At 43.1% G+C, this 16,902-nt stretch overlaps 1 protein-coding gene across 2 annotated transcripts; it reads right to left on the bottom strand.

The window, feature by feature from the left end:
- Window positions 1–565: 565 nt before the first annotated feature.
- Window positions 566–15,592, bottom strand: LOC142923871 (fructosamine-3-kinase-like). Of its 2 annotated transcripts, none has more exons than XR_012940917.1 (4): window positions 14,915–15,559; window positions 10,653–10,775; window positions 5,775–5,896; window positions 566–1,974 (listed from the first exon to the last, which is right to left on the bottom strand). XR_012940917.1 is itself a non-coding variant. In XM_076064836.1 (4 exons), the coding sequence occupies exons 2-4, from the start codon at window positions 10,707–10,709 to the stop codon at window positions 8,881–8,883; spliced, it is 234 nt and encodes a 77-aa protein (XP_075920951.1). In that variant the 5' UTR covers window positions 10,710–10,775; window positions 14,915–15,592; the 3' UTR covers window positions 7,723–8,880. The 2 variants fall into 2 exon arrangements, 1 of the variants encoding a protein (XP_075920951.1); XM_076064836.1 differs by lacking the exons at window positions 566–1,974; window positions 5,775–5,896 and adding exons at window positions 7,723–8,899; window positions 9,640–9,797 and having other exon boundaries at window positions 14,915–15,592.
- Between the last annotated feature and the right edge of the window lie 1,310 nt (window positions 15,593–16,902).

Genomic DNA, 16,902 nt, shown 5'->3' with positions numbered 1-16,902 from the left:
GTGGGCACGGTGGTTAGCTATAAATGCTCCGATACGTGTGGCATTGCCTTTGTACTGTTCGCCTTTTGGCGATCTCTGGTCTGACACTGGTGGTGAGACTGGGTCATAAAGAAGGCTGTCTCTGGTGTAGGCCAATCAGTTTCAAAGACAATGCAAATATTATCAGAGCATGTTTGTTTGCATATACACCACAAGTACCGTGTGTGGTTAATGCAGACTTGATTCATTGCAACAGGTTTCTAATTGGTTGTTTGAACATTTTAACACCACTTCCTGTTTTACTGCCAGAAAGGGTAAAACCTTTTGTTATTTTTCACACTGATTCTGGAAAAAGGTCCCATGATACAGCTTGTTTGGCTGGATGGGGCTAAATGGATGTGTCATAGGCTAGAAGAGAGATGGAATGATGTGGTACAGAAGGATGTGGATGGAGCTAATTGGACTTTGATGACTTGTACCAACAGTGTCTAAATCGGCCTCTGTGGAGGAGGTTTTCATATAAAGTCTTATAACTGTTTTCACAAGATCCCTAATCTCAAGCAAAAAGCCACCAGACACGAACATGTGACACATTTCAATGTTTATTTACCCGATTGCTACTAAGCATGCATCAATTTCCAATTGCAGTCCACAGACACATTATGGTTTGATGTGGAAAATAGACTGTTGCAGAGTGTGAATACGATCTTCAAATATATATATTTTTGAGAGCAGCTTACAGTCTTTTACATGATGAAGGATCATTGCCATTTATCATCCCGACCAGTAAACCATCTTAACCAATCAAATATGCTATGATTTTTGGAATACCATGAAACACTATTAAAGTGTTCATTTTTGTACATATTTTCATGAAATGTTTCCAATAGATGTTTATATAGTTTTCTTACACGCGTCATGTAGTTCACTATAATAATGGTTTTGATATCACGCCATTTACACAGGAGCGTCTCAGATAAGGGGCGTCTCAGATAAGTGCCATGCAGCACATTTCATGAGGTTATCTAAATTAAATTTTTTGCAGGCTCCTTGTGCAAACCAGTCTTGTTTTCACGTCGTTAGTAAAGCAAAACTCACAAACTCATGGACTGTGTTGACCGGGGGAGGTGAAGATAATCACCAATAACCTTGCCATGGACATACTCTAAGACAACCTCTGTAAAGGACGTTCTCCCTGTGGAACTCATCATCCCTTCTGGATGCCCCGATCATTGCAGTGGTCCCCTAGAAGGCCAATAGACCCCCTCTGAGTACCCCGACTGCTCAACATCCATGGCAATTAATGTATGGGAGATGCGAGTTGATGACCCAGGTGAAAATAAAACAAGAATATAAATGTATCATACGTAGTTTGGACAACACTCACTTTGCTATCATGTATAATCAGGTTGGGCCAAATATTTAGACAGTGCATTCATTGTCCATTGTGTCAGTTTTGAAAGAATTAAGCAACATTGAAAAATAGCAAGCTCTGTCTTCATCTTCTGCCAATGCCAACATCATGCTCATGTTTGCTTTGCCAGGCCCGTTGACATGTGTGGCAAACCCAAAAGTTAAAAACGCTATTGACAACGCATGTAAAAAAAAGACTTTCCTGATTTGACCCAAAATCCGTGTTCACTTGGAAATCATTTTTGCATTATGGTGCAGTTAAAATATAGTATTCAGCTCATTAAATTAACCTTTAAACATTAACTTTAAATCAGTTTTTGAAAAATATATTTATTGCCTTAATTAATTATTTTGATGTATAGTTCCCATAATATTTATATCCCTGGTCTATAGTATTCTGCTTGTGCAGAAATGTGTAAGAGACTACTGCATGTTCTGGTGAATCCAGTCCATGAACTTGGCGACGGTGCGCTAGACACCTGGCTGGTAAGCCCGTGCACAGCCAACGCCCCAGCTGGCGATTCCAGAAAGGAACCAGCGGCCGTTTGAGTCCTGGCAAACAAAGGGCCCCCCAGAGTATCCCTGCAACAGACACACACGACACCAATGTTAGAAGTTTACTGACTGACAAGGAGGCATGATGGAGCGCTGATTACAATGACCCAGTATAGGAAATGGCATGTCATGATACCAAAGAAGGCATATCAGAAGGTCCAATAAGTAGGTTTAAATGTTCAGTGCAAAGAGCAGTAGAACTGAGAGGCAGGCTTGAAATGTTGTGGGACTGGGATCCTGAATGAGGACTTTGTTGTGGAAGGCCCATTCAGGACATGGCATTAAAACTCCGCTCTCCTCTTACTTAAAAACAAACAAATGTCACAAAGGGTGATTAATGCACTCAGCAGTGACTTATCTGTGTGCTCCAGTTTCCTTCCACATATATACACTCACTAATTGGCTGGCAACATCTGGACATATATAGAAATGCAGGGCAATTGTTGGCGCAGGCTCACCTCCCTTGCAATATTCCAGCTTGGTCTTTGGCTTCTCAGCAATTCTGAGATGCAATTATCATGAACGACGCTATATAAAATGAATCGCTATATATACTTTTAAATAGCTTAGCAAATGTGCTAAATTATCAGTGACAATTTGCTTCATTCGGAAAAGCCACATAGATCAGAAGGCTGGGAATGCGTTCACGTCATGCTGAACAGGGAGCTGTGCGAGTGACTCGAAGCGTGGCTGCCCCTGTGGCGCCCCAGCTGATGCCCGCATCGCTCGTGCCACTCTCCTGGACCACCGAGTCGTGGAACTACCCGCGGGACCCTGAGTCAATGCGACTCGTGTCATTGAGGGAGTGGCCGCAGGGCAAGTGAATGTCGGGTGCCCACAACTTGATCGGCATTATTTTCTATTGGCAAGCTTTAGGCAACCCTGTGATGAATTTGTATGTTTGTCTATAGGATACATTCATCATAGTAACAGGACTTTTCTTACCAAAATTTGTTCTTAATTATCATGGGAACTCAACACGTTCGTAAATAACAATGACCTTAAAATTAAATAAAAATGGAAAAATGTAGACTTTTGGGCAATGGCCCTTTTTCATTGTACAAATGGGAGACGGACCATTGCCCGAAACGTTGCATATAATGTTGTGTCTATTGAGGCCACAACATTACTGACTAATGTGTTGAGCTTTTTAGTTAATTGTTCTTGGGCACCACTGCCAACGCAGCAACAGCATTGCCAAATAATAATGTATCATCGGGTTAACTTATTAGCACTCTATACTGCTCAGTCTGGGTCAGCGAAGCATTGAACCAGTTCAGATTTTGCTTTCCACTGATACTAGCCATGACTGGTTATCAAACTCATGTGGCTGGCTTCCACAGCAGAGCACGCTGAACAACACTGCCATTGCCGTGAATATTACATGTTTATATTATTATTATAACATACGATACTTGTTTCCTACCACGTGTGTTGATTTCGATTTAAAGCTTTCGTGACTGCAGGGATTAATCTTCTTGGTTTTTTCGGTAAAGTCACGTAAAAGGGAAATAATAAAATAATAATAAAAAACATAATAAAATAAAATTATCACGACGTTTTGACCACAACACAAGCAGCCGTCCTCAGGGGAAGAAACAGAGCTGTCGGAAAGACAGTGCTCCAATGAACACTGCTAAGCTTGGCAGCGTATTTTAAGCTGGATGGGAGGAGCAGAGCGCCTTGACAAAGGAGTTTACATATCAACAGAATAATTTTGCATTGAAGTAGCTATGTTAATGTGAGAGATTAGCAGGATGTTAAAGTCAGAAATTAGCATGTAACTGGGAGATTAGCATAATGTTAATGTGACGAATTAGCATGTAACTGGTCACGGAAGTGGCTATGTTAAAGTCAGAGTTTACATATCAACAGAAGAATTTAGTATACATTGAGGGAAAAAAGTATTTGATCCCCTGCTGATTTTGTACGTTTGCCCACTGACAAAGAAATTATCAGTCTATAATTTTAATGGTAGGTTTTTTTGAACAGTGAGAGACAGAATAACAACAACAAAAATCCAGAAAAACGCATGTCAAAAATGTTATAAATTGATTTGCATTTTAAGAGGGAAATAAGTATTTGACCCCCTCTCAATCAGAAAGATTTCTGGCTCCCAGGTGTCTTTTATACAGGTAACGAGCTGAGATTAGGAGCACACTCTTAAAGGGAGTGCTCCTAATCTAAACTTGTTACCTGTATAAAAGACACCTGTCCACAGATGCAATCAATCAATCAGATTCCAAACTCTCCACCATGGCCAAGACCAAAGAGCTCTCCAAGGAAGTCAGGGACAAGATTGTAGACCTACACAAGGCTGGAATGGGCTACAATACCATTGCCAAGCAGCTTGGTGAGAAGGTGACAAGTTGGTTTGATTATTCGCAAATGGAAGAAACACAAAAGAACTGTAAATCTCCCTCGGCCTGGGGCTCCATGCAAGATCTCACCTCGTGGAGTTGCAATGATCATGAGAACCGTGAGGAATCAGCCCAGAACTACACGGGAGGATCTTGTCAATGATCTCAAGGCAGCTGGGGCCACAGTCACCAAGAAAACAACTGGTAACACACTACGCCGTGAAGGACTGAAATCCTGCAACGCCCGCAAGGTCCCCCTGCTCAAGAAAGCACATATACATGCCCGTCTGAAGTTTGCCAATGAACATCTGAATGATTCAACTCGCCGTGTTTGGAGGAGGAATGCTGCCTATGACCCCAAGAACACCATCCCCACCGTCAAACATGGAGGTGGAAACATAATGCTTTGGGGGTGTTTTTCTGCTAAGGGGACAGGACAACTTCACCGCATCAAAGGGACGATGGACAGAGCAATGTACCGCCAAATCTTGGGTGAGAACCTCCTTCCCTCAGCCAGGGCATTGAAAATGGGTCGTGGATGGGTATTCCAGCATGACAATGACCCAAAACACACGGCCAAGGCAACAAAGGGGTGGCTCAAGAAGAAGCCCATTAAGGTCCTGGAGTGGCCTAGCCAGTCTCCAGACCTTAATCCCATAGAAAATCTCTGGAGGGAGCTGAAGGTTCGAGTTGCCAAAAGTCAGCCTCAAAACCTTAATGACTTGGAGAAGATCTGCAAAGTAGAGTGGGACAAAATCCCTCCTGAGATGTGTGCAAATCTGGTGGCCAACTACAAGAAACGTCTGACCTCTGTGATTGCCAACAAAGGTTTTGCCACCAAATACTAAGTCATGTTTTGCAGAGGGGTCAAATACTTTTTTCACTCATTAAAATGCAAATCAATTTATAACATTTTTGACATGCGTTTTTCCGGATTTTGTTGTTGTTATTCTGTCTCTCACTGTTCACATAAACCTACCATTAAAATTATAGACTGATAATTTCTTTGTCAGTGGGCAAGCGTACAAAATCAGCAGGGGATCAAATACTTTTTTGCCTCACTGTATATATAAATAAATAGTGCATATTTAGTGTATCATTGAGTGCATGTTTACGTGCTCTAACCCAAAAATCTCGATTATGGACTCAAAAAACCGCTGGGAGACTTCTCACTCAGACCCATAGCAAGACGATATCTCCCCAATATTCAAATTGTTCAAATATCCCCCGAACCAGCCCAGGATAAATTTAAAGATCATACTCGGCATTCTGAAGGTCCACCGTGTCCTGACAATGATCACGTTGCCATGTTTACGCTTCTTACAAATATTTTTGCCCTGTTGAATCGATCACCAAACCCAAGTGACGGTAATGTTACGGTAAAAAAAACTCAGTGGGTGACCTCTGGGCACAGCATGACCTTGCAAACAGACGACCAATCGAGTGAAATAAACATGGGAAACGCACCTCGATGAACAGGCTGACTTCCCTGTGTGTTCGGACAAACTCGCAGGCAAAACGAACATGTCCCGAATGCCCACGTCCTTCAGGAACTGCATCTGGAGGTGTTGGCACACCAATTGCATCACCTAGCAAAAGAGGAAAACAGCAGGAACGACGTGAATACATCATCGCCATGCAGCAGTCTACGCCCGTCAATTTCTCACAGCGGTAGTAAGGTCCTTAGGTGTCTGGGAGCACAAGGCAGGTGCAGGTGGGTGAGTCATAATTTCCATCCCTGACGCCAAAACTTATTTCAGGCTGTGCAAGAGATAATGACATGGGTTAATTGTCACACAAGCCAATTAGAAAGCTGCCATGCTGTTAATGGTTAGTAAACTGAACTCACAGACCAGAGGTCGCTAAATGGGTACACCACAGTTAGCTGATCGGCAAGTCGTGTGTGATGCAGCAAAGTGTGGCTTTCAGCCGGCTCTTCCAACACATCTGGTCAACGTGGAAAAGGAATATGGGACCTTCCTGGTGTGGACTAATCAGTTTCAAAGACAATGCATATATTATCAGAGCATGTTTCCATGTTCACCACAAGTACGTGTGGTTAATGCAGACAGGATTCCTTGAATAAGGATTCTGTTTGGTGTTTTAACATCTTGACACCTGTTGTATTGCCAGAAAGGGTAAACCCTATTGTTATATGGAAAAGTAGACCAAATACTCGTAAAGAGTTCGCTCTCATGAAGGTCTTTTCACCAGTGGTGGTGTGACCAAGCAATTGCAGAGCTGCACTTTTATATAAGTCAGGTCAGAGCCAGATACACATTGGAGGATAAACATCCCACGGTGGCTGGGCAATTGTTGTGCAATAATGTCAGGTCAAACTTACTTAGAATATTTACAGGTGCATTTTATTCATACCGTATATATTAATGCACACATTGTGTAGTGGTATTATTATTAAACTCACCTTTAATGACGATGACCATAAACATGATTAAGAGTGTGACTATTAATGAATGTGCAACTGTACGATGTGGACGTAGCGGAGGGGCCCCCCACGGTGAGCGGTGACGCAACGCGCGCAGTGGCCCGCGTCACGTGGTTGACACCTCACGTGCACAGAGCGAGGCAGGCAGAGCCAGAGGGGGGGGGGCATTGCCTAGGTGACGTTGGCGTCCTCGCGGTCTACTCCACGGTAAAGCTGCGTGTCACTTGGTGACCCCCCCACCGCCTCACTGCGCAGTCAGAATTGGGTTACAAATAACTTGGGGGGACGCCGCCGCGTTACCGTCTCGTCTCGCTCAACCGCGCAGTTCAAGAAAGTAGTTCGGCGTCGACCGCTCACAAGTCGCCTTATGGCGGTGCGCGTTCCCTAAATGAAGGCAACCGCGTTATAGCGTGAACACGCGGGACAGACCCAGTTGTCGTGTGCGGGTCAACTCCCTGAGATAAACTTGCTGCCGACTTCATGCGTTGTATACGCCCAGTGCTCAGCCAATTGTTGTGAGTGTCGCTCCTCTGCCCTCTGTTGTTAATGGAGGGAGACTGCACCCAACTGCCAAGTATCATCCTTCGCGAGCCTCTTCAAAACGCTCATCTTGACACCGCTGCAAGCAGACATCGGCCTTGACCTCACCCCACAACAGTGCAAGTTTAACTGCTCAACATTAAAACACAACGATGGGGTCGCTTGCACCAATCGCACAACATCACAGCATTGACTCTCAACTGTTACTTGTGTAGAGGGGGTCACATGTGTCACCATAATTGTCCTAATCGTGCTGCGAAATATTTTCCTTGCCATATTACCTGTGACAAACAGAATGAGTACAACTGGTAAGTTAAATAAAACCAGAGGTGGGCAACCTGTACTTTAAAATATTATTCATAGCAGGCAATTTGAATACGACTTATAGAAACACCGATGCAGCTATACACAGGCCAGATTGTCCGGATATTCGGTTGACACTAATAGGGTTTATTTGCCAGTATTGTAGATTATTTGAATTACATTTGTTTGGGCGTCAGGGTGGTGCAGTGGTCACGCCCGTGCATGGCATCTTCTGAAGGAGTGCCTGGTTTCGCTTTCCTAATTCTGGTCCCTTTCTCTGCATGGGTTTACTCCCATAGCAAAACAACAACAAAAACATACACTGTAACTGGTACTAGCCAAACATCTGGGATTGTTTTTGTTATACTGCATTGCCCAAAATGGCATTTGGTGATAAAAAAATTTGGCAGGAATTGATGCACTAATGCAATTTGAACTCTTACATATTTTTATTTCATGACTTGCTTAGCGTTCATATTCTTGGTAAAGTCACGTAAATAAAGTCACGTAAATAGAAAACAAGAAATCAAATTCAAATTAAATAATTAAATACATAAACCAAATAAAAAATAAATTGAAAATAATAAAAGCAAAAAACCCAGGACGTTTCAATCGCAACACAAGCGGTCTTTATTTTATTGTTTTTTGTTTTCTATTTACGTGACTTTACCGAAAGAACCAAGAATATGAATTCCTGCAGTCACGAAAGTTTTAAGTCAAAATTTGCTTCGCGTTCCTTTACTTTGCCCTCCTATCTGTTTGTACTGTTGTTTGTTGTTGTAACTTTCTGACTCGCCCCGACTGGACATCTGTGAAAAAAAGAGCTTCATAGCTCATCAGATTCGTCCAGCCTAATTAAAGATTCTGATTCGGACATTAACTGACCCAGTTTTCGCGTGGAGATCACGGCCAGGATGTGGAACAAAGGGACCCCCGGTCACACTCACGTGGAATGCCTAGGGCATTGCACAGCATTTAAATGGACTAGTTTTGTGAGATTGAGTGGTGGCTTAGGGAAGGCCTTTATTCAACAATGTATATCATGGCCGATAATAATTTTTATAGTCATACACCATAGCCCACGATTTCCTGCACCGTTCATTCACTTGAGGAGACTGCGCATGGTGGAGATGGATGACCCTCGGTATCCTGTCCCAAAGTGATTCCAGTGGTTCAGGTAGTGGAAGAGTTGCTAGAGCTTCTGGCTCTTGCCGAAGCCTTGTGACTTTGGGATGAGAGCGTGGTAGGATGAGTGAAGCGTGGTAGGATGAGTGAAGCGTGAAGCTAAAGCTCCTGGAACATCCTGTACCCAAACAACACCAAACATTCAAAATCTTACAATGCTGCTGTTCCAGTATGAACAACATAACAATGAACAACATTTTCACAAATTCAACGTAATGCAGGAAATTGAGTGGCTCGAGGTTAATTTCAATGTCAGAGCACCGAGCCAATGCCATTGAGGTCCTCCGTTCAAAATTCAGTGAGCCATCTATCAACAAACGTTCCTGCGAATTGAGGGCAGGAATGCTGTGGTCTCAACTTAGTCACCAATGGCTGCACAGTAAACATCATGTCAAATGTGTTTTTGTTCACTGAAGCATATCCCAGCTCTGAGGGTTTGAATTCCATTTGACGTGTAATGAATTATCTTCAGCTTGGATTTCTGGTAAAGCACATCAGTGGCAACTTGTCTTCCTTGTTCGACAAACTGTGTTTCTGGAACATTCAAGCATCCTCAAGTGCCATGGATAAGTAAGAGTTTTATCGTTCCACTAGTGTTTTGTGCACCGTATCAGCTTTAACAGGATTTGCCCAAAAAGCCTTAGCAAGGAAGGATGAGTCTTTGTAAGTTAGCAAATAGAGAGGGTGGAGACCTCAGCATGTAGACATCTCAACCACAACTCTACCTGGTCTCTGTTATTTATTTAATGAGCCAGCCCTTGCCACACTGAGGTTATACGAATGAACCTTGCATGCCACAGACAGGGCAGTGAACGGCAGTTGCTGCTATTGTTTTGGTTGTTTGTAGTTTTTTCTTACCCAGCGATGGCAAGCTCGTACTCCGAGTGCCCATAGAAGGAGGCTGGGTCAAAGATGACGGGCCCTTCATTAATCTCTGCAGCGTTCCCAGTCCATAGGTCACCGTGGAGCAGTGCTGGAACCACCTCTACGTCCCGGAAAAATTCCCCCAACCGAAGCTGCACACCACGCAAAAAACAACACCACTTTATTCATGATAACGTTTTTTTAGAGTTAGATCGCATAAATTTACATGCGTCGTACACCCACTCCAATTGCCATTAGGCAATTGCCAGAAGTCAGAACGCTTCTGGCAATTGCTTGATGATGCTGGGTGTAATCACCAGCGAAAGGTCGTACTCGTTTGAAAATGTTCTGCGTTTCATCTCTAACACACCAGAGTGCCGAAGCAATAACATAAATGGCACGTTCTGTTCATGTCAGAAACATTACTAATGGGCTGTGTTGGGTGGATGTGGGTGTACGACGCATTTACACTTACGCGATCTAAGCCAAAAAAAACTTTATCATGAATAATATTGGTCGCGAAAGCCTGCGTGTGAAACACGTTACCTTTAAAGTCCCCTCGAAAACCCACTGCGATCAAATGGGTTTCCCATATGGCTGTGCACATGATGAGCTACACTGCTGCATGTATTAACTCTTTCCTGTTCCGAGATGACTGCAAGTTGCGGGGTGCATCCCGTTCACCGCTGAATCTCGTGTACGTCATCGGAACGTAATAGGAAGTAAATATTAAATAACTTTATCGGTACCGAGGATCCCACAAGGCCGTGCGGGAAAGTGTGTAGCACAGTTTGGTACCAGCTATAATAGAGTGCTGTCCTGTCGCTACGGTGCTCTGCGGCTAGTACAATGTCTTTAAAAACAACGGCGCTATGCCTCTCTAAATAAAATTACCGCTGAACCGCTTGCGCGTTCCGAGATTCGGTGGTGAACGAGACCCATTCTGAAATGAGCAGTCGTCTCGGAACGGGAAAGGATTAAGGGCGAGAGTGAAACAGCTTACGAACCTGAAGCCGAGACCAGAGCTCGTGGGTTTCCCGTTCACCGTAGTCCTTCTCTATCATGTCCAGCTGAAGCTGCAGTCGCTGCCGTGAGAAGAACGTCACCCAGTCCTCCTGCCACTCATTCAGCTGGTGGCATTAATATAGTTTTATTACGGACATTTAAAAACATAAGCAAATAATACCTACTTTATTTGGCCAATCCTTGACCTAAAACAGTGATATTCACTCATTTTCGGAGGGGGGCCACTTTCGCGAATAAGACATTATCAGTGAAAGAGCCATCTCACATTTGAAACCATTGGGGGGTTTGACAGCATGATGGGGTGTTTTCACTTGTGTGTATTGTCGGGGACTGCACGTCAGAGGTCGCAGTAAAAAGGACACCAGGGACTGCCACCGGCCCGCGGGCCTTGCAATGAAGAACACGGACTTAAGATGTCACCCAGAAACGTTGAATTGTACGTACAAATGGCTGGGTAATTCTTAAGACATAATTCGACACTCATGTTATGTACCGATTATCATGCTGTAGTCTTTGAACATCTCATTTCAGCCACCAATTGATATCCTCATAAAAAAATACAACAGCATTGATCCTAACGATAGGTTCTGCGATTAATTCCCGCAACTCCGCTTAGCACGGTTGGCTATGTACGGTGGAAAGGAAGTTCAACATACATTCATACAAGTCTGTCAAACCCGGCTCTGAGTGTAATTGGTAATTAGCGAAAACATAACTAATTATGTGAACACTGGTTATGCAAGATCGATCTCTGAGGGAACTTCAGTGACATCTGGTGGTGTCAGTTGTAACTGTGTGCCCTGTTATCAATGGTACAACTGTGTGCAATGGAAGAAAATATATGCATTTTTTTATCAGATATATTGTTTTATAAATTTGTGTACTTATGCAAAATTCGTGATCTGATCCCATCCGTGAAGGATGTCATTCCTGATTTACAGTACCCCGGGGTTTACAAATTGAGTTGTACCTGCGGTTATTGCTACATCGGTGAGACAAAGCGACATGTCTCTGACCGAATTCGCGAGCACAAATCAGATTTGAAACACGGCAAAACGAATTCTTCTGCCGTAGCTGATCACTGTTACAACGCTGTGGGGGATCACGATATAATTTTTTCCGATACCAAGGTTCTTTGCAAACCCACGGGCTTTTATCAGAGATTTGTTCATGAAGCAATTCAGATCTACAAACACAGACACAATTTCAACCGAGAGGATGGTTTCAAATTAAGCAACCATTGGAAAGATGTTCTAAATCGAACTAAACATTAAACTAATTTCAATGGTACAGTATATTTTTCGAGTAGTGGTACCCCAAACTTTCGCAGCTCTTATAAATTCCCATTTTCACACCATCAACGGGTAAAATCCCCCTCCCTCCTTTCCCCCCCCCCCCTCGCCAAACTGCAAGTCCACCGGCACGTACACCACCTCTTTGCTCGCACACAGGTCCGATGTCTGAGCGTGGTTGTGTTTCGCTAAATTCTCCTGTTTGATGAGTACTAGGTGCCTCGGTGAATGTATATACTCTGACTTTAACATAGCTATTTCTGTGACCAGTTACTAGCTAATCACTAAACTATTTAAATGCTAAATTCTATGCTAATTTCCTTTGTCAAGGGGCACCTCTGCGGATGTGTATACTTTAACTTAGCTATTTCAATGAGCCATTTCAATGCTAATTTATATGCTAATTCCTTTGTCAAAGCCCGTGGTCTTCTTCTTCTTCTCACACAGCTTAAATGTCGTGATCTAAGCGTGGCTTCTTCCACTCCAGCGCTGTCCTCCAGACAGGCTCGTCCCTTCACCTGATGAAGGCCGCTTGTGTTGTGGCCGAAACGTCGTGATTATTGTTGTTTTATTATTTACCTACATGACTTTACCGAACAGAACCAAAGAGTATAAAATGTACGCCAATCTAGTTCTTCTTAAAATGTAACCTTAAACCAATGTTACCATCATCAGTGGTTAATAGACTATTACACAAAGGACTCTCATATTTCTACGATGTAATACTAATTAGACTGACATCTGAACAACAACTGATTTCACCGCTCCATGATAAAACTAATTTAATCAAGTAAACATTATTGCCGTTCCTATAAAACTTTGGTCACCTAGGCTGTCCTTCAACAAAAGGGTATATTAAATCTATAATATAGTTTTTCTGGGTTAGATCGCATAAAAATAAATGAGCCGTTAAACCCACCACCACCTAACAGCCAATTAGTAAGGTTGTCACGTAAACGGAACATGCCAATCCGCTACTTGTACAGCAAACCGAAGTGATGGAGAGAAAATCCACAACATTTACAATCTGAGTATGACGTTTCGCCAGTAATTACAACTATCATCATTAGGTGGACAGCCAAATTCGTAGAGAAATCCTCCTGTTTCATTCCTTGGAGGGATAGATGTGATGACGTCACTTGTGAGCCCTTCACGAATTGGAATGTTCTGTTTACGTGACAAACCTTACGAATTGGCTGTGTCGGTGGTGGCGGGTTTAACGACAGATTTATATTTCAACGATCTAACCCAAAAAAAACGATATTATGGATGATATTGGCCGCGAAAGCCTACGTGTTCAACGGGTATATTAAAATTTAAATGGGCTACAACCAGTTTCATGACTTTAAAGCGGAGATCACATGTGGGATGTAACCACAGCATATAGCCGTATGAAACCCACATACTCTACACCTCCTGCCCAGGGTCCATACCTGTTGGGAGAAATTAAAGACTGAAATTTTTATCAAAATCTGTAAAGCACATGAGAACCTTAATTTAGCAGTCTCAAACTGACTGGGAGCCCTGTCGTGACGGAGCAGCTGAACAATGCACAAAATCATCAACGCATATACAGATATATACCAAGGGTGACCAACTTTCCTGACCCTACCAGCAGCATATCATAATCTTCAGATGGCCGCGGGAGCCACAAGAGATAAAGATTAGCCATACAGAAGTTGACTCGTGTCGACTGGCTGTGGAATTTTGAGTTTAGAAATCTCAGTGCCCTGGGAGTACTCATGGCCTGCCTCCGATACCAGATTGTTCTCACTTCATATAAAGTTAAATTGAAGAGTTACAAATTAGCAGCACCTCTACAGAGCCACACTTGAACTGCCCAGGAGCCACATGCAGAAGCCGAGCAATGGTCTGGCCAACCATGGTATTTTCTGTACATTATAGACTTGTAAATCTAGCGTATATAAAAAATTAGCTGAAAACATTTATTTGAGCATTTACTCTATTGCCCTTTAATGAATGAATAGCAAAACTACATGAACTCTCTCCTAAAGCCTTCTTTTGGCTAGCAGACCTTGACATTTATCTCCTGAACATATTGCGATTATATTCTTGGTTGTTTCAGCAAAGTCACGTAGAAGGGAAATAATACAAATAAAACATATAATAACATTTTCACGACGTTTCGGCCACAACGCAAGCAGACGTCCTCAGATGAAGAAACAGAGCTGTCGGAAAGACAGCGTCTTAATGAACACTGGGCAGTGAACACTGGGCAGTGTTCATTAAGACGCTGTCTTTCCGACAGCTCTGTTTCTTCACCTGAGGACCGCTGCTTGCGTTGTGGCCGAAACGTCGTGAAAATTTTATTATATGTTTTATTTGTATTATTTTATTATTTCCCTTCCACGTGACTTTACCGAAAGAACCAAGAATATGAATCCCTGCAGTCACGAAAGCTTTAAATCGAAAAATAATGCGATTAGCAAAAATATAAAGGGACGCAATGTTGAATGCTCTAAGTCTCCTTTGCAGAAGAGTTTGCCCTGATGGACTTAAATACAGATACTTTTAATAGCCATAATTCATATATTACCCAACATAATTAATATTCTGAAAAGTACATTGCACACACATGAACAATACAGTTCCCTTCATCACAAAGATGGCTAAAACAAAGAGATGAATGTGATTAGGTGTGGAAAATCATGACCGCTGGCTGGTTGGCTGTGTTCATGTATGAAATAATGACAGCATGTGTCTATCTCATTCACTAGCTCAATCACTTGATTTTTACGATTAATAAACAGCTGTATGAAATGTGTGTTTGTTTACACACACATCGCCTGTTTACACATATTCATTCGATCCGATTAGCATGCCTACTCTCAGTGCGAAGGAATGTCAACATAATACATAGTTGACATGATGCTAGGGTTGGATCGGTGGGCCTAGTTTTCCACATGTTTTACATTTTCATGATTCAATACCGATAGTTTTCTCTTCCTTGTGAAGCCTCTCTCCAATCTTCCTGTTGTGAAAGTGCATTTCAGCCAGATGCTGCCCCAACAAGCCTGAGCCCCTGTCAGAGTGTACAACACAATAGACCTGTCAAAGAAAACATTAACTTTATCATGCCAACAAACCCCAAGTAATAATTCATATGCAAACTAAAGTACATCATATTTGTCCAGGTGGTCTGTGGCCGAGAACCTCGCTTGAAAATACGAATATATCAGTTCACATTCTGGTTTGGGTGACTCAAAACAATATTCTTCTGGGGTTTATACAATGAGTGTTACTTCCTGGGAAGTCAATCCTATGTAGACTATAAATGAAACCATTTTTTATTTTACCAGAGCTATTTTTCAGAACCGACCTGGCCACAAATGATAGCCTAACGAAGTGGCTTATCACAGGGAAATTTATAGCAGCCAAATGCTCAAAATACTCATGTTTCTAAATGTGCAGGGAAAAACTAGAGAAACTGGAGAAAAACCTGCACGACCACGGGGAAAACATGCAAACTTCAAAAATACAGCAGGCGTCAAGGTCGGGATCGAACCTACGAAGTTCAATATACCAGGCGAGGTAGTTAACATCTCCTAGCCACCATGGCGCCCCATTCTCTGACTTATCCACCCACCCACCCACTCGTAAAGCCACCCACCCACTCACTCACCCTGCCACGTACCGAATCTCTAAACCAACAACTCAACCACCCACCCACTCATCCAACCTCTCACTTACTAAACCAGCCACTCACCAACCCACCGACCCACTCATCCACCTATTCACTTAAAATAGTTCAACTACAATTGAATTATTTAAAATTCACCAGGTAAGGCCCACTGAGCTATATAGATCCTTGTCGGAAACGACGTGGCAAACAAATGATAGCTCAAAGAAGTGGCTTATCACGTGGACATTTATAGCAGCCAAAGCCTCTAAATGTATATTTCTAAATATGCATGAAAAACTCGGAGGTCCCAGAGAAAAATCCATGCAACCACAGGGAGAACATGCAAACTCCAAATATACAGGCGTCACGATCGGGATCGAACCCACGATGTCTTATACAAATGGCGAGGGAGTTAACATTCCGCTACCCTGGCGCTCCACTCTGACTCAGCCTCCCACCCACCCACTCAAACACCCAGCCAAGCACTCATGAACCCAATCACCGTGGCACCCACTCAATCGCGAAACCCACTCACTCATCAACACACCCAGCCACTCACTTAACCACTTACCTACGAACCCACCTGCATACCCCCCACTCACTAACTCAACGACCCACTCACTCAACACTCCACTAACCCACCCAATCACCTATTCATGCCCCAAATCACACACTGACCCATTCACCCACTTAATCTATAACTCATGCACTCACCCACCTACCTGCTCACCAGCCACTTATCTACTCACCCACCCACTCATCCTGCCACCTACTCAACCTCTAACCCACCCACGCACCGAACTACCCACCTACCCAATCACCCATCCAATAAACTACAACTAAACTATTTTGTATTTTACCAGGTAAGCCCCACAGAGCTATATAAAACATTTTAGAAGTGATCTGGTTACAACTGATACGTGAACGAAGTGGCTTATCAAGCTGACATTTCTTCTAAACAAATCTTGACTCTAAATGCGGAGGGATAAATCTGGAGGACCCGGAGAAAGATCTACGAGGACACAGGCAAAACATTAAAACTCATAATATACAGGCAGCAGGGTCAGAATCGAATACACGATTTCCTGTATACTCAGTGAGGTAGTTAATATCTCACCATAGTGGCACCCCGCTCTCTGACCCACTCACCCAATTACACACTAACTCACCCACTCAACCTCCCACATTAACTTACCCACCCACCAGTCACTCCCCCATTCACCCAACCACCCCCTCACTCACCCAACCACGCACCAACTCACCTACCCACTAACTCACCCACCCATCTTCTCCCGC

This window comes from Petromyzon marinus, unplaced genomic scaffold (assembly GCF_048934315.1).
Source record: "Petromyzon marinus isolate PM22_M1 ecotype Great Lakes invasive population unplaced genomic scaffold, UKy_Petmar_22M1.pri1.0 PM_Scaffold_8, whole genome shotgun sequence".
NCBI classification, from domain to species: domain Eukaryota; kingdom Metazoa; phylum Chordata; class Hyperoartia; order Petromyzontiformes; family Petromyzontidae; genus Petromyzon; species Petromyzon marinus.
Note: the sequence above shows the minus strand (reverse complement) of the source record. Positions and strands in the feature narration are given on the sequence as shown.